We start from the raw sequence: 18,891 nt of genomic DNA, 5'->3' as shown, positions 1-18,891 counted from the left end.
TTCTTCCCACAGCTGGACTCTGTGGCAGATAGAGGCCTTCATACCTTGGATGTCAGTTATGCCCACATGTACTAAATTGACCAGACCAAGCCGTTTCGTAAGACTCAACTCTGTTGCTTTCAACAAACCACATAAAGGACAGGCTCTGTACAAGGTGGGCATAGCCAGGTGGATTGTTGAATGTATCCAAACCTGCTACATCTGATAGAAACTTCTAGCCTCAGATTCTTTACTTGAGAATATTCCCAGGAGTCAGACTGGATCGGAAAGATTTTGCGCAATCCCCCTTTGCACGCCGGTAGGTGACATCGTTTGGCTCCATGTGGCGTCGTTGACATCGTCCACGATGAAAGTGGCATGCATGGTGCCTATATAGGCACCACCCCTGCCTGCTTACCTTTTGTTCCTTCTTTTCCATGCCATCAGCGCAGATCCAGATCTAACTTCCCTCATATATATTCTTTTGACTGACTTCGACCTTTCTCTCAACAACAAGGTTCAGACCTTATGGCGCCTGTCATAGACAGATGGCGGTGACAGACCCGCACTTGTGGTGCCTCGAGAAGAACCATGACTCTGCATCATGCACAGAGTGCAGGGCAATGAACCCCAAGTCCATCCATGAGCAAGCCATGAAGCCTTGGGCCACTCGTGATGCAACTCCGTACTGCTTCAGGTCCCGTTCGAGTGGGAGGTCTCAAGGCCGCTCCCAGTCTCACTCATTTCTGTCCTCGTCCTGCTCCGTGACTACTTCTGGTCCCACAAGAAGTCAAAGTAGTCAAAGCGCTCTTTGATTTCTCTGCATCGCTTCCATTCTTTGGGCGACGCAAGGGAACAACGCCACAAATCCTGACCTCGCTCGCAGGTGATCCCTGTGCAACTGGCATCAGAAACTGGGTCAGATCCACGCTTCCTAGAATTTTCTCACGGCGACCCTGCCCAGCTCTGAGTTTTATGTGACCAATCGGCCTCATTTTTGGAGCACTTTTGGGACCTAGGAGTTTGGGAGGTTTTTCGACTGGGGTTCGCACTTGGTGCCAGTCGACCCCTTAGGATCCGTTGATGGATCTCGATTGGCCTGGCCGCGACTTTGCGACCTTCACCGGAGACCATTCCAGTGGCGCCAGTCCCACCGACACCGAACCCATTGTGATTCTTGACTCCGATACGAAGTCAAACCTGTGTTGCATGGCATCATTTCCTGTGCCAACCAAGCCCCTATGGCCGGAATGTAGAGAGAGCCCTATTTTACTGCAGTCAGTGAGGAACACGAAAGGAGGGGATCTGAGGATCTCTATCCATACATTGACCCCCTAGCAAAGTTAATTGCTGATCACAACTGGTACGAGGACCTGTCTGACACCAGCGGTCTTCATACCTCACCAGACACTTGCGTCCTCTATCATCCCACAATGGCTACAGAGGAAGGGGTTTCTTTTGTGATGGTGGACCAGAGGACGACTTGGATCCTGGGCCTAAAGCTGCTTATGGTTCAAGTCAAAGCAAATGTCTTGATGGAGGTTCTTTAACCAATGGTATCCCCAGTAGAACTCTTACTACCTTTCAACAAAGCCCTCACTGATGTCCTGCATGAGGCCTGGATTTAGCCCTGCACAGGTACTCTTGTGCACCAGATAATCTCCCGCCATATCACACCCCCCTCCACACCCACACACACGCGTTGGTGGGTCTGTAATCGGGGGAGGGGGTGGGCGGGCAGTCCTGACTTTCCTCACCCAGCATCTCAGCTGAGAGCCGGTTGTCCAGGCCTCAGCGTCCCAAATCAATTCCTGTGCATTCCCTAGGGAATCCAAGAGGCTGAATACCTTCAGAAAGAGCATTTTTTCTTCCACCAGCCGGCCACTGGGGTCCGTGAAAACCACGAGCTTATTGCGCCATTATCCGATACTGAAGAGGAGATGGTTGCACAAGTGCTGCCTATGGTCCCAGATGAGGCCCGGGCCATACTTTCACTAGCTGTTGCTGATGGGAGAGACGCAGCAAAGTTCACAGTCAGATGCGGGTTGGATACGACGGTCTCACTGGGCAGAGCCATTGCTTCTTCGGTGGCATTTAGACATCATTACTGGTTGAGGAATAATGGCTTTTTGGGGGGGGGGATGTCCAAACCTCGCTTCTGGACATGCCCTTCGATGGAAACCATCTCTTTGGAGACAAGGCAGATTCGGCCTTGGAGAGGCTCAAACACAGTAGGGCCACTACTAGGTTGTTTGGGGATCTCTGTGGCCCCACAACAGCTGCATTCTGACTTGCGCCTCTTCCACGGCTAAGGTAGGGGCTATCAGCCACGTCCTTTCCCTACAGCCACCAGGCTCAGACCTTTTGTGGCTGCAGCAGCCGCAGACCTCATGGAGCTCAAAGCCAGAGGTCAGCCCAATATGCTTCCCCCCCAAACACCAACGGGAGCCGCATAAAGTCTCTTTAGCTTGCACTCACTCCAGCATGGGCATCCCATTGGTGGCAGAATCTGATACCATCTGCACGAGTGTAGATATTACGTCAGACAAATGAGTACTCCAGATTGTCCAACGAGGGTCCACCCTCCCGTTCCACCAAACCCCACTGCCACTCCCTCCGCCCCTACATCGGTTAATAGATCACCACATTTTGCTTTTGCGACAGGAAGTACTGGCCGTTCTCAAGAGGGTGCCAGCATCAGAAGTTGGTCGTGGTTGTTAATCCAGCTACTTTCTGGTGCCAAAAAAGGATGGAGGCCATCATCCTATCTTAGTTATTCCCGTCCTGCCTGGCCAGAGATCACAGGCCTCTGTTGGAGAATCAGCTCCACATCAATTTGTTGGATCTGAGAGTGATCTGTCTGGCATTGAAAGCCTTTATTCCTTCCATCAAGGGAAGGTTAGTTCAGGTGTTCACGGACCACACCACCGCCATGTGGTTTTGCAAAGAACAGGGCGGGGTAAGGTCCTGGACCCTATGTCAAGAGGCTCTACGTCTCTGGACATGGCTGGAACGTACAAACATATTCCTGGTGGTTCAACATCTGGCTGGCTCTCTGAATGCCAGGACAGATGAACTCTACTGCCGATGCCTAGCAGATCACTAATTGCGTCTTCATCCAGAGGTGGTACTAGGCCTTTTCAAATATTGGAGAGAACCTTGGTTAGATCTGATCGCCATCGCAGAGAATGTGCAATGTCAGCACTATTGCACACTGATTCCAAAGCAGATCTCGCTCGGAGAAGCATTTTGTATTGAGTGAAGCTCAGGTCTCAGCATTTCTGCCGACACCTCTCATATCCAGACTTCTCAAAAAGATGAAGAATGACTTGGCCCTAGTCATCTTTGTGGCTCTGCACTGGGCATGGAGAGTATGGTATCCCAAACACCTGCGCAAGAACATCTGTCTTCCACTTCGGTTGCCACTTCAGGAGGACCTTCTGATGCAGCAACAGGGCAGGGTCCTGCACTTGAACGTGTCCACTGCCACTTGAACTTCTCCCTTCTAAAGTATGTGATGGTTATTCTGGCAGCCAGGTGTTCTACCAAAACCATCTACACTTGCCGATGGGCCAAGTTTGTGGCTTGGTGTACATCTTAATTGATTGATCCTCTGTCTGAGGTCCTTCTGTGTATCCTCTGCCTGGCACAGCAGGGCAGAGGATACATAGTTTCTATGGTTGCCAAACCAACCATACCTCTTTAAATCATCTGTTGTGACTAGATTCCTTAAAGGTTTGCAGCATATGTTTCCCCCAACACCCTTCATTATGCCCCAATGGGACTCGAATTTAGTTCTTACCTTCTTAATGTGTTCTTCTGAGCTGATGCACAGCTGCCCCCCTACAATTTTTAACTCTGAAAACTATCTTCCTTACAGCGATAACCTCTGCCAGGAGAGTTAGCAAATTCGAGGCACTTCCAGTTAACTCTCCCTACACTTGGTTCTTCCCAGACAAGCTGGTTCTATGAACTAGAGCATCCTTTTTGTCAAAGGTGATCACACCTTTTCACTCTGGGCAAAATATCACCCTGCCAATCCTTTTTTTCCCTTCCTCATCTTTCTAAAGAAGAGGAGAGAGTACACTGCCTGTATCCAAAAAGAGCATTATCGTTCTATATTGATTGATCTTTAAGAATTCCGGGTGGACGATAAACTCATTTGGATTTGCAGGGGCAAAGAAAAGGTAGGCAATTGAGAAGAGCCATCCCTCAATGGATCATCCTATGTATTAAGATCTACTACGCAGAGGCTAAGAAACCGCCTTCTGAAGGCTTATGAGCTCCCTTTACCAGAGCTACAGGTGCGTTGGCTAGAGTAGTCCCAGTTTTGGACATCTGTCAGGCCGCCACTTGGGCATTGTACACATTGGCTAAACATTACTGCCTCAACAGGTCTGGCGAAATGGGCATTTTGCCCGTTCGGTCCTCCAGCTCCAACTTCTTAGTTTTAAACAGCCTGCAGACCCACCTCCGGGGAGTGATTGCTTCGGTATCTATTCTAAGGTAAAGTATCTGCTGCTAGAAGTTGACCTATCAGATTAAGAAGCTACTTACCTTTGGTATCGCTTTATCTGGTAGAGACTTTATCTAGCCGTACATTGCTTACCGACCCTCCCATCTTCACCATTCTGTGAAATGTCTTTACTTTCAGCGATCCTTTTGGACCTCACAGGCCCACTAGTCATCCCTCCTCAGCTTGGCTCCGTGCTTACCCCAGTATTGGAACTTTCATAGATTCTCATGCTTTGTGTCATTCCCAGTCTTCGGAATGGGCGCCTCGGTAAATAAAAAAATATATCATAACCATAGAAACAAAAGAGAAAATAGGCCTAGCCTCATCTCATTTTGTAGTATATCACCATCTTTGTGTAAAAGAGCCCAAACTTTTGCCAGGACCAATCAGCACAGCCTCACCCTTTGGAACCTTCCTGAGAGAGCTCAGAGCCTCAGATTTTTCTACCGCACGTTGTGCTAGGGAGTCTCCACTGAGCTCTGCTCAGTTTTTTCTCATTGTTCTTTCAGAATTTAATTCTAACATCTATAGTGACATTATGTCAGAGAAGGAGAAGAAAGCCTTATTCAGGCCCTGTGCTTCTTGTGGAAAGAAGAGGCTTTTCGTGGAAGATAAGCATGACAGTTGTATTTACTGCTTATACCCGGAGCACAAGGCCACAGACAGTAAGATTTGTCGCACTCTTTCAACCAAGACTTTGCGAGACAGAGGGTCGTCTGCTGACATGGCTGCAAAAACTGAAGACCAGAAAGGAGGTTATCTCGTCAGATGAGGAAGATTCAATTTCTGGCACTTCTTCCAGGAGATCAAGGAAGAGGGGTAGGTCATCTCCCTCCATTTCTGAAGAACCCCCTGTCAAAGCCCCTCATGGGATCTCTGAAAGGTCTGAGGAGACTGGTCCCAAAAAATCTCCTCAAGGAAGTGTAAAGGAGAGGCAGGGACAGGCTGCTGGTGTGGACACAGCCTCTAGGGATAAAAAGGAGGTTTCAATATCTTCTCCTCCGCCCCAAAAGGAAAAGCCTGCGAAGAAACACTCTGCAGGAACTCCTCAGATGGTTCCTGTGAAGAAACAGCATCCGTCGACGGTGATTCAAGCAGGTACGTCGACGACGATTACCACTCCAAAGACCGTTTTCTTGAGTTCGTCGACGGGACCGTCGACGACATCTATTCCTGTTTCGTCGACGACAGTTTCCATGAAGATCCTGTCGACGACGGTTTCGACAACGAAGACCGCGACCACGACCACGACCACGATGACCACGACGGCAACGTCGTCGTCGATGCTGCTGACAACGAGCTCGATGCTGCTGACGACGAGCTCGTCGACGAGACCATCGACAGTTGTCCCGTCGACTATGAAGAAAGCTCCGTCTACGAGCTTACTGTCGACGAAGAAAAAGGCTCTGTCGACGACCCTACCATCGACGACGATTCAGGCATCGTCGACGACCGTATTATCGACGACGATACACACTCCGTCGACGAAGATTACCATGCCGTCGACTGGTTCGTCATCTATTTCGTCGACGCTGGTGATCCCTTCGACGACGGCACCGACGACGAGACCGTCGACAAGTAAAATTTCTGGATTTACAATACAGAAGTTAAAGATTACACCGGAGATGACATCTCCTAGGCAGGTGACGCCTTTACCACCATCCATGCTGCTGCATGAATCGGAAGATGAGGATGTGGATGAGCAGTATGGTGACGCCTACAGTCCCTCGGAACTGCATGTAAAGCAGCAAGACACTGATACGGAGGAGTACTATGAGCAGGCTGAGCAAGAGGAACAACAATATGTTCAGCAAGAATTTCGTCCTCAGACTTTGAGACAGGACTTGATAGCTCTACCAGTGGCTCTGGTTACGGACTTGCAGATGATGTTGCAGGAGTACAGAGCTCGATTTCCGTCACGCCCTGAAGTTCAACCACTGCGTCCGTCTACATCTGTGGTCCCGCGCGGGCCGCCAGTGGACTTGCCACCTCCTCATGAGTATATACCACGTACTTCACTAGTACTCCACCGTAGTGGTACCAGTAGTGGTTCCTCAAACTTCATTTACGGGCCTGCCAATGACGACGCACAGGATGTGGATACGGATGGAGACGATGAGGGGCACGTGGTCCCACTTACTGATCCAGGGGATCCGGATGTGGATCTAGATGATACGGGAATGCAAGATCCGGATGATACAGGGCGGGACACGAACGTGTCACCGCCGGCAGATATTGGGGGGTTCCATAATCTTATGGAGCGTGCATCCACACGATTTGGGCTGCCTCTCACAGTGGAACAGTCGGACTGTTTTCTATACGATTTTAAAGCGCAGTACAGAAAGTCCGTCAGGTCAATTCCCATCATTGAGCATGTATGGAATGAGGGGATCAAGGTTATGCAGAACCCGGCAACGGTCATCCCGGTCCTTCCCCGGCTGGAGAAGAAATACAAGGCCCCAGAGGGCAGTCCTGCATGTCTCCTTGGACAACCAAAGCCTGACTCTGTGATATCTCAAGCCGCACAGAGCAAGTCCAAGAATCCTTCGACGCCTTTGACTACACCTCCGGATAAGGATGGCAGGCGGTTGGACAATGTAGGGAAGAGATTTTCCACCATGGCCAGTTTGTTGGTTCGTGCAGCAAATTCATTAGCTATTCTGGGCAGGTATGACCGCCAAATGTGGTGCGACATGGAACCGTTTGTGGACCTCTTAACAGACTCTTATCAAGAGGAGGCCAAACAAGTCCTCATGGAAGGAGAGAGATGTTCCTCTGAGATCATCGACTGTGCTATGGACATAGCCTCTACCGCTTTCAGGGCGTTGGCAGGGTCAGCGGTCTTGCGCCGTCAAGGCTGGTTAAAAGCAACCTGGTTCCGTCAGGAGGTCCAAAATAAGATCCTGGACCTTCCCTTTGACGGAGAAATGCTTTTTGGTAAGCATGTTGATGAGGCTCTGCAGAGCATAAAGAAGGACACGGCAAGGTCCTTAGGATCCTTAAATTATCGCAAGGTTCCATTCAGAGGAGCACGTGGACGAGGGTTTTCTACTTATAGAGGAAACCTACGTCAGTATTCCACACAGTCAGGACAGTCATATAAGAATCAGTATTCAAACCAACGCCAAGGTCAATCGGCATCTTTCTCTCGTCAGTCCCAGAGAGGACGTCCGAATCGTCAGGGACGAGACAATGCCAAGAGGCAATAGCGGCCTCCTGGCTCTGACTACTGTTCCTCCCCGACCAAGAACACCGGTTGGGGGCAGGATCTCCTATTGTCTGGACAGCTGGGTCCTTCTAACATCGGACCGGTGGGTTTTGAATATTGTTCAGAGTGGCCATACGTTGGAATTCCAAGATCTTCCTCCAACGAGAGCTCCGGACGCCCGTCCCTCAAAACATCTCCGACTGTTACATCTCGAAGCCCACCAACTATTCATCAAGGGGGCAATAGAACCAGTACCTCTTTCGCAGAGGGGCAAGGGTTTCTATTCCAGGTTCTTCCTGGTTCGGAAGACGGAAGATACGTGGCGTCCTATACTAGACCTAAGAGAGCTCAACACACTATCTCATCAAGCTCTCCTTCAGGATGGTCACTCTCCAGGATATACTCCATCTACTGAATCCGGGCGATTTTTTTGGCGTCCCTGGATTTAGAGGATGCGTACTTCCACGTTCCAATCCACCCAGCTCACAGGCAATATCTACGCTTCACAGTAGGCAAGAGCCATTTCCAGTTCAAGGTGCTTCGGTTTGGCCTTCGGTCTGCACCTCGGATATTCACGAAGATGCTGGCACCAGTCGCTGCTTTTCTCAGGAAACAATCCTTAGAGGTTTTCCCATACTTGGACGACTGGCTCGTCAAGGCTCCGTCGCTCAAGCAGTGTCAACTTGCATTCAATTGTTCGCCCACTTGGGTCTTCAGCTCAACAGATCCAAGTCGGTGCTGATACCTTCCAGGTCCCAAAGATTCCTTGGAGCTATTCTGGACACGACACTATGCACCGCTCGTCCGTCGGAGGAGCGTCAACGCAAGCTGATCACCTCCGCTCGTCAAGTGCTGCAGAGGAAAAATGTGTTGGTTCGCCGGTACAAGTCCTTACTCGGATCGATATCATCCTGCATACCATTAATACCGCATTGCAGGCTTCATATGCGTCCTCTGCAGGAGGAGTTAGACAAACAATGGCGCCAGGCAGAAGGGTCGTTCAACGACAAGGTGTGGATAACACCAGGTATGCGCAAGGCCTGCAAATGGTGGCTGGTAAAGGAGAACATCGCAGTAGGATTAACATTCAGGACCCCTCCTTCTCCTATGGTGGTGACCACAGATGCCTCCTTAGAAGGCTGGGGAGCGGTACTCCAGGAGCTTCAAATCAGCGGTCACTGGAGTACAGCGCAAAGCCTAAACCACATCAATCTCTTAGAGCTGATGGCTCTCCGCTTAGCCTTACTGGCGTTCCTTCCCAGACTTCAGAATCGTGCAGTGCTGGTCCGGACAGACAACACGACAGCTATGCACTATATCAACAAGCAAGGGGGAACAAGATCGCGAACTCTGTCCAAGGAGGCTCAGTCGATCTGGGATTTTGCGATTTCTCACAAGATCACCCTACAGGCCGAGCACCTAGCAGGGTGCCTCAACAGCACGGCGGATGCTCTGAGTCGTCAGAGGAAGGTGACTCACGAGTGGGAATTGGACCAGGCCACGCTGGAGGAAGTGTTCGAGAGATGGGGTACTCCGACCATAGACCTCTTTGCGTCCCCGGAGAACGCCAAATGTCGGTTTTACGCAAGCAAGGTTCCCCATCGAGGATCGCTGGGGAATGCCCTTTCGATTGCTTGGTTCGGTGCATTTTGCTACGCTTTTCCTCCCATTCCTCTCATTCCTAGAGTTCTCAGGAAGGTCAGGGCGGAACCATGCAGGATGATTCTCATTGCTCCAGCGTGGGCCCGGCAGTTCTGGTTCACGGAACTCCTGCTTCTCTCCCAGGATCGCCCAATTTGCTTGCCGCTGATTCCATCTCTGTTGTCGCGGGATCAGGGACAGGTGCTCCATCCGGATCCGAAGTCACTACACTTGACAGCGTGGCTCCTGAACACAGAGAATTCCGTCATCTGAATCTCTCCAGGGAGTGCAGGGATGTTTTGTCTCAGGCGCGGACGCCAAGCACTAATAAGACATACAGGGCAAAATGGAAGAGATTTTGTCTGTGGTGCCAGAGGAATAAACTCCATCCTTATAAATCCCGGCCACATCAGGTTTTGCCTTACATCCTGTCTCTGGCTAAATCAGGTTTGGCGCACTCTTCGGTCAAGGTACATTTGGCTGCCATATCCCGTTTTAGACGAAAGACATCGGGGCCATCTCTATGGTCCGCAAGGATTGTGAAACAGTTCCTTTAAAGGGTTGTTTCGGATGTATCCTCCGGTCCGAGCACCCACACCAATCTGGCAGCTCAACCTTGTACTGGCTCAGCTCATGAAAGCTCCTTTTGAGCCGATTCACAGGGCGGACTTGAAGTTCCTATCTTGGAAGCTAGCCCTCCTCTTAGCGTTGACATCGGCTAGGAGGGTTAGTGAACTCCAGGCTCTGTCCATAGTGGAGCCTTTTCTGCAGTTGAAAAAGGATGTGCTAATTTTGAGAACCAACCTAAAATTCATCCCGAAGGTTCCTTCGGATTTTCATCTGATTGAACCCTTGATTTTGAATTCCTTTTTTCCACGTCCTTCTACCCAGGCGGAACGAACATTGCATTCTTTAGATGTTCAGAGATGTCTGAAATTCTATCTTGAGCGCACACGATCTTTCAGGAAGTCTACACAGTTATTTATTTCCTACAGTGCACCACGGAAGGGGTTGCCTCTCGCTAAGAGTGGCATTTCCCGCTGGATCTCCAGTGCAATTCAATTCTGTCATCAGGCTGCGGGTAAACCTTTGGACAGAAGGGCCCATGTTCATTCTACACGAGCGATGGCATCTTCAGTGGCTCTTTTTGCTGGAGTGGCTATCCAAGACATTTGCAGGGCAGCAACGTGGAGCAGTGTACACACCTTCATGAAACACTACTGCCTGGAGTCGGTGGGACGAGATGACGCGGCTGTTGGTCAAGCAGTCCTCAGGAATCTTTTTCATTGAGAGGTGAGCTACGATCCCTCCATCCTGGTAAGCACATTTGGTTCAGTAATGATTGTTTTTTCTTGGTTACCATGTACTAGTTGTAACTGTAAACTGAGATGGTTATGTAAGGCCAAGTGTCTACCAAAATGTGCTTTTGTGATTTACTGCTAACTATTCTGATACAAAGCATGAGAATCTATCAAAGTTCCTATACTGGGGTAAGAAAACAAGTTACTTACCTGTAACTTTGGTTCCCCAGTATTGGTAACTTTCATAGATTCTCATGTGCCCACCCACCTCCCCTGGGAAAGCTCTGCCGGTTTACTGAGGTAGTGGCTGTTTGCACAACGGCTATGAAAATCTGAGGCTCTGAGCTCTCTCAGGAAGGTTCCAAAGGGTGAGGCTGTGCTGATTGGTCCTGGCAAAAGTTTGGGCTCTTTTACACAAAGAGGGTGATATACTACAAAATGAGATGAGGCCCAGGCCTATTTTCTCTTTTGTTTCTATGGTTATGATATATTTTTTTATTTACCGAGGCTCCCATTCCGACGACGGGGAATGATACAAAGCATGAGAATCTATGAAAGTTACCAATACTGGGGAACCAAAGTTACAGGTAAGTAACTTGTTTTCTTCTGGTGTGAAAAAAATTGTCAAGAACTGAGGGCAGTGCCATATGGTCCACTCTACATATATTCACCAAATACTACTGTGTGGATGTTCTAGCACCCTAACCAGCAAATATTGGCCAAGCTGTTCTATGAACCCTTTTTCAGGCCTCTACTACATTCTCCAACCAGCCACTGCTTAGATGGGTATCGCTTAACAGTCTATGCAGAGCATGCGTTTCTACAGCCACACATGCCACAATCTGAATATGTGACTTACCTTGTAAGCATCTGCTTGTGGCATGTAGCGCTGTAGATTCACATGCGCCAACCCACCTCCCTGGAAGCCTTTGGTTGTTCCAGATCTATCTTCTCCTTCTTCCATTTACATGGTCTTCAAACGTTTCTTTCCTATGCTCCGATCTTAATCTTCAAGGATAGTGCTCTGGGATGACTTCTGTGGCAATGGCTTTCGAAGGCCAGAGGTGCTCTGGTTAGAGGCACATCTGCCAACCAGCAATGACCTACCTTTACGCTCCCCATAACCATACAACACCAGGTTGGGGACATCTAGGATTATACTTTCCGCGTGGCAGAGTATTACCTTGAGCAGTTGATGTTCATATTATCGTCCATGAATACGGTTTCAAGTTCTATCCTCACTCGCTATGCGGAAAACAATTTAACAATGGATCAAATATTCATGTGCATTATCAACCATAGGAGGAGTCACTATACTTTATGAATTTCAAAGACTTCGAAGAAAGAAAACAAGTTGCATATGTCCGAGCCCAACACTAGATGGTAGGAGTAAGCAGAGCATGTGATCTACAGTACTTCACGCAGCTAAAATATGCTTACAGGGTTAGTAAAATATACTTACTTGTAATGTCTGTTCACCTGCATTTATCTTTCATAGATTCATATGGAACCTTCCGTCCCTTTTGAGACTCTTCCCTACCTGCATTGTACCTTTTTATAAATGCCCACATCACGGGCATCAAGTTCAGAACAATGAGGGTTCTTTTTTCGTTTTTCCCTAGTTCTGACTTTGTGGGAGCCATTGGAAGGCGGCAAAATGGCCTCTTCTTTATCCGTTCTTGTGCATTGTGCTTCAGGCCTCTCATTTTCAGGATCTGAGCACATCCTCTCCTATTCTTGATTTAATCTTTACTATTTAGTGTTCTTTTTTACATTTACTGGTAAAAACATGTGCTCCTCAACAGTGTGGGAATTGGGGAGGCAAACGGCACATATGACTTGTGAATCTTTCTACTACGTAAAGCACAGTAAAATGTCTGAAAAATAGAGATTTCAGTCAGAAAAGACATTGAGTGATTGCATAAAAACGTAGGTTGTGACAGAAAGGCCTTTCAAAAAAGAAAAGGTGAGAGCCGAGTGATGAGGGATCCCTCACACTGTAGCGGACAAGAAGAACTGAAGCAACTATCAGTAAAGGGGTTGAAGATGAACCGAAACTACTGTTTACCCTTACTGGGTAAATTTTCCTAATTTTCTTTGTATTAGAGCAATTTTAAGGTTCAGTTGAGTATAATGAAAAAGCAAAACCAAACTGTATTGTGCTCATTTATTTGGCTGCCTTTTCTACATTTAAAAACATTTATTCTATGTAGTTTTCTGGAATCTCAAACATGAGTTTGACCTAATTGAAGAGTCCAACAAAAGAGAACTAGGATAGCTGGTAATTTTTCCTTCCCGTTCCTTTACCTTTTTTAGGATGTCTGTTTCTGCAAGATGTTATGTTGTGAACATATCACTGTATTTTGTATTTATTTGCTCACCATGGATGTTGTGATTTGAGGTTTTTTTTTTCTTGCTCACATGCTTTTTCTTTTTGTTATTGTTAGGTGGAGGTGCGTCCAATGATGTATGTCGCTCTGACCTATGATCACCGCCTGATTGATGGCAGAGAGGCAGTTCTTTTCCTGCGCAAGATCAAGTCAGTGGTGGAGGATCCTCGCATCTTGCTGCTGGATTTATAGGAATATGCCTGAAGACCCTAACCCATCTTTTCTTCTACACACTATACTGTTGTTTCTATTTCAGATTCTGGAGTTATGTGGCTGGTGTGCCACTGAGTTACTCTTCCATTCAGGAGTTATTTTGTCCATTGAGGGGGTTTAGAGGTGGGAAAGAGTTCCGAGAAAAAGGCAGAGAATCTAGGCACCATTTTGCCAGTAGCACTCTGGGGACTTGCCACTCGTGCAGAGTAATTTTCAGGTCTCTGGTAGCTTGCAGTAGTTCCTATCGCTTCTGCATACCTCACTCTTTCATCCTTCAAGTCCCTTGGTATCCTCTGAATTGGGACCCAATTCCCAGAGGTTAAGTCTTGGATCATTCAGTTTTCCCTATGCTTGGATTAATTGTACTTTTAGACAGTAATCTGGTTTTACGTGGGCTGTCTTTAAAGGAGGAGGATCAGCATACTGCTGGTCTGTCATAAGTGGTGCTGCTTACTTAACTGTCTAAGGATATTGTTCCATAGCTACAGAGTGCAGGAACCCCTTTTTCCATGGGACTCCTCTTGAAAGCACTCTTGAATCTGTATCTCAACTGCATCCCTCTCCTGAATTGAAGAGAAGTTGTGTCCAGATCTGGGGCTCCCTCTGCTCATTTCATAGACACTGCACATGTATTCACCAAAGTCTCTAGCGGTGGGTGTGATGGGAGGCTTGGTGGAGGTAATAGAGCGTCCGTATATCCAAGGCCCGAGCGTTTGGAGTAGGGTCTATCACTCAGTTCATCTGAGATTATATACAGAACTTGTAATTAAAATATTTAAAGAAACTGATTTTAAATGAAATAAAATGATGAAAAACTGCAGTTTATTGTGATCTTACTTAGTAACTGGACAGCAATTCCCACCAGTTGTACAGAATGGTGGCTGAGTCACATTTTTTGTTTAGTACGGTTTTCGCTGTGTTTGCTTCTGTCTTCAGCTAGTGTAGATCATGGTTTGAAGTCATGGTAGTTTTGTCACCTGCTATGTGCAAAACTGACCTGAATAAACTCTGCCTCTTACGTTTGGAGAACAGTCATTCTGTTGACGCCAGTTCTTACTGTGCTACTGTCTTCTGTGTGCTACCATTGCATCAAGGTTCATTCGGAATGTCTACTGTACATCCAGACTTTGAACAAACTGTTGCCTTTCTCAGAATTATTCTCATGGCTGACATTTGTAAGGCAGCTGCATGGTCTACACCACACACATTTACCAAACAGCACTGTTGGAGGCTGGCTTAGTATATGGTGCACACTTATTTAAGTAATTCACCTTGCACTAATCCAGACAACCCTTATGGTGATTTTAGTGGTCTTTTATAACCTTTGAAAGCTCTCAAAGTGGTAGCTGTGGAGATCTTGAAGGAGTGTAAAGCAGCTTGTTTTACCAACTTTGATCAGTAGTCTCAGTTAAATGAAAAAGGCAAATATATATATATATATATATATATATATATATATATTAGTGTAACACTAATATATAGATATCAAAATAAGTCTATTTATCACACAACACACTCACTAACACATTGGTATATCTCCTACCTGGTGATGTCAAAACAATACACACGAATACTTTGAAATAATCAGGTATGTAGCACAAATATACAGTGGACTCCAGGGGGAGAGCAAACCATGTATTAAGGCAGTGGAGTGTGAATTGCAAAAGAGAACGGTCTTGGACCAGAAGATTCAGAGGAGCTGGGGACATAAGGAACCACCAACGGTAAGTACCCAGGAACCCCACGGAGGCTGTGTGCAGAGTGGAAACACACCCGCGTGCCCAATAGAAGTCAATAGAGCATTTGCAGTTTTAAGGAAACCGGACCCTTCCCAGAGGACCCCTAGGAATCCCTTTGGAAGACAAAGTTGGAGAGTCACCCCACCCGTGGATCCCCCAGGTACCAGGGAAGCCGGGTGCATAGGAGTGAAGTGGATTTTGAACCCTGCCGTTGACAATGGGAGACAAAAAGATAATGCCTCTGGAGAAGACTGTGGAGGGGTCCTGTGGAATCCAAGGGGTGATTCTGGAAGTTAAGAACCTGGGAGCAGAGGTGACAGTCAGTGCCACTCGGAGGTGACCAGGAGGCATGGTAGCACAATACCCACTGATGTATAGAGGTTCAGAAGAGATTACAAGGACCTTGTTGCTCCATCTGTGAGGACCAGGCGATGCCGAGGAAGACCAGGAGCTGTGCACGAGCAGTCGGATGTCAGTGTCTAGGGGGTTGGTGTCCGGCGGGAGCGCCAACAAGCCTTGGTAGCCATAACTGGCATGGAGAACAAAAAGGAGCAAACGTTGGGACCAGCAAGGTCCAAGGGGCTCACTGAAGGCAGAGTCCGTGCAGGCCCCGAGCAAGCAGGGGCACCCACTAAAGCAAGAAAGGACCCTCAGGAGGACTCGCAGGCTGAAGGCACAGGAGTCGCAAGAGGACCTCAAGAGCTCACCAAAGTCGGAGGCCTACGATGCAGGGAGGACTCTGTTCTTCAGGAAGTGAGGAGCGGAGGCAGGAGCTTCTTGTACCCTGAAGATCTCTGGAGTGCAGAGCAAACAAGCCTTGGCAACAGCAGATCGACTAGGTCTACAGTGGTTCAGTCCAAGCAGCCCCGACGAGGGATACTGTACTCCAAATTGCAGGGAAGACAGGTCAGCCCTCTAGGGACCCACAGAACCACCACCTATGTTGCTGAGCCTCAGGATGCCACTTGGACGTCGGGAGCAGCAGGCCGGTCGGCTTCGTTGCGGTTCCTGCAGATGCAGGGGAGTGACTCCTTTACTCCAAGGGAGATTTCTTCGGGTGTCCTTGATGGCCACAGGTCTGTTGAAGAACTTGGCTGAAGCACAGACACAGACGTCGCAGAAGACTTTAAGAACAACAAGACCAGGAGCAGCAGGAGTTCTTCCTTGTTGCAGTCTTGGTTCCAGTCTAAGTGTCCAGACGATTGAAGAGCGACGTAGTTTCAAGGTTGAGTCTAGTCCCACGTTGAATTTGAGGACCCACAAATAGGGGAGCCCTTAAGTACCCTAAGTAAAGGGTTGGGACGACAGGTGTCCCTCCCAGAGGAGGGGTTGGACAGAGGGGAGGATACTCCCATGTCCTTTGTCCAGTTTCGTGCCAGAGTGGAATCCAAGGGTTCCAGAACTGGTTCAAACTGGAGTATGCAAGGAAAGCGCCAAATGTGCCCTTCAAAGAAGTCTGGTGGTGCTGGCAAGCGCCCCAGCCCAATACACTAAGTCCTGTCTGAAAGGTGATCACACCTACCTGTGACAGGAAACCTGTTCTACCTTCCCCTGCTCGAGCTTGGCAACAGAAGGGCAGATTTGTGTCTGTGGTCGACAGCAGCCCTAGCTTGCTGGTAGACGCTGGAAGTCTGTTGCTGGGAGTACCGGAGGGGGGACACCCAGTACATGGGATCATATTTCCAACACTGGAATCAGTGTTTGGGTCTGATTCCAACATTTTTGATAACAAACATGACTGGGTTCGGTGCAGCTATTACATAGTTGGACATCTTGTTATGACTGATGTCCACAATATGTCTTAAAAGGGAGGCTAGTTGGTGGTTGGCTGCAGTAGTTGCATATGTACCCCGGTGAGTAACTAAACGTGGTTTGATCACGTCAAGTTAAAAAGCTGCACGTGTGCAGAAGACCATGTCCGTAACAATTGTTTTTAAAGCTGTTGAAAGCACACCGCGTGAAATTGAATGAAGGTTGAAACTTTAGAGAAGTGTAATGTATGTAAATAAAGGTTTATACTGACTCGGTCGCATGGAAAAATACTTTTTCACTGTTATGCTTTTAAAAACTTATCATGTACTTGCACTGATTTAATTTGACTGAATTTTACTTTACACTTGATCGGCGGCAGGTTTCTACTACCTGACTCACCTTGCTCTTGACAGGCCCCGGGAGGGGGGAAACTATCCTTGCCAGGAAGTCACTGTGAGACCGGAAGCAGCGCATTGTTGGACAACGCTCTAGCTTCTTGCTCATGGGTGACCATTTAAATTGGGCCGCTGGCGTGCCAAAGGCAAGCCCGTCTGCACCCAGATCATGGCCAGCGCCAGCCATGCTGCCTGTTTGGTCCAGAGAACAGCTACTAAGTTTGGACATTAAGACTTGTGATTCCACATTCGAGCAAGACCGCCTCGTGTCCAACCAGCAATCAGCCTGTAGCTCCTGTCCTTTTGTTCTAGAGGCAGGTTCTGTGGAACACAAGGACGTTTTGTCTCCTATCGCTTCTCATATCATTGACGCCCAGGTAGAAATTTACCCTATTGGGGCCTGCCTGATTAACTCCAGATCCCTCCCCAAACACGCAGATGACATCTGGCTCTCCTTGGAGGTGATCTCTTGGCGTTTAATGTTTCTCATCGGATCTTGGCTCAAGGAAAACTAAAATCCTCACCCAACACTGACCATTCCGGCTGGCTTCCGACTGGTTGGTGTAAATAGAGGTGGCAACAAGATCGGAGGCAGGGTAGCTATTATTCTCAGGGGGGGCAGGGAAATCTCTTGCAGAAAGATTGAACACATAGGGATCCTGAGTGTAGGCTATGTCCTTCTGTGTAAAGATCGCATCCACTTTATCAGTGCCTGGGATCCTAGTATACAGCCCCCCCCCTCCACGCACACGCACACACACACACACACTCCGGCTTGCCATCTAGCAGAGCTCTGCAATATAGCAGCAGACCTCTCTTAAACATGCCAATTTCACTATTCTGGGGGATTTTAACGTACATATGGACAGTGACAAATGTACGAAAGCTAACCAACTAGCTGAAACGCTGTACGGTCTCAACTTGACGGAGCGTGTCACTGCCCCCACACATGCTGCCGGCCACATACTGGACCTCATCTTTTCTAATTACTCCAACTTGAGGGTAGAGGCTCCCCTACCAGTAACGTGGCTGAACTTTTTACTAATACCTTTCAGCTTCAAACATGCACTCTGTAGCACTAGACCGCAGCACGACCCAGAGAGCAGGAGAAACTGGAGCAATGTCACTAGAGATAGTATGACACCTGCACTTTTAACTGTCCCACTTAAGCTGTCCAGGAATCTGGACGAGGATACATCGAGCTTTAATAGCTGGGTGGTTAAGGCCCTCACCGTAGTTGCCCTCCTCCTAGATTAGTCACCTCCTTCAGGGAAGAGACCGTCAGCCCCTTGGTTTTCCCCTGAGCTTTGAACTGAGAAAATCCTATGCAAAAAAATTGGAGCTCTCCTGGAGACAATCATATGACCCCGCAGCCAAGCTTTCCTACAGAAAGGCCCTAAAAAGCTTTCACAAACTCAAGCAAACCAGTATGCGGGACTACTTCACCCACAGGATTTAATTAGCTGAAAATTCAGCTAAAGCACTATTCAAAATTGTTCAAGGCTTTACCAAACCAGCAGCCCTTGACAGTACCATATTTCCCTCCCCTTCCCTCTGTGCTGGATTGTCATACTTTTTCCAGGATAAAATTCAATCTATGCCACTTTCCCTTCCAACTCGAATCCATCCGAGTACAATGCCTCTCCGGACAACACTGAGTCACTGTCCAAATTCTGTCCTTTCTCTCGATGCTTCCATAGACCAAAGTCTCTTCTCTTCTGGAGAGTACTAGCCGCTAAGTCCTGGAACAGCTGAGG

At 48.1% G+C, this 18,891-nt stretch overlaps 1 protein-coding gene across 2 annotated transcripts in view; it reads left to right on the top strand.

Annotated features, from left to right (window-relative positions):
• DLST (dihydrolipoamide S-succinyltransferase) overlaps nucleotides 1-14,068 on the top strand; it is a 150,592-nt gene extending 136,524 nt beyond the window's left edge. For both annotated transcript variants that reach the window (XM_085626743.1, XM_085626742.1), the window contains exon 15: nucleotides 13,093-14,068. In XM_085626743.1, coding sequence (XP_085482869.1) covers nucleotides 13,093-13,227 — 135 coding nt within the window. In that variant the 3' untranslated portion in view covers nucleotides 13,228-14,068. The remainder of the gene's footprint in view (nucleotides 1-13,092) is intronic.
• The last annotated feature ends 4,823 nt before the right edge of the window (nucleotides 14,069-18,891 follow it).

The sequence above is a fragment of the Triturus cristatus genome, chromosome 9 (assembly GCF_964204655.1).
Source record: "Triturus cristatus chromosome 9, aTriCri1.1, whole genome shotgun sequence".
NCBI classification, from domain to species: domain Eukaryota; kingdom Metazoa; phylum Chordata; class Amphibia; order Caudata; family Salamandridae; genus Triturus; species Triturus cristatus.
The sequence above is the reverse complement of the archived record's forward strand: the minus strand, read 5'-3'. Positions and strand labels throughout refer to the sequence as shown.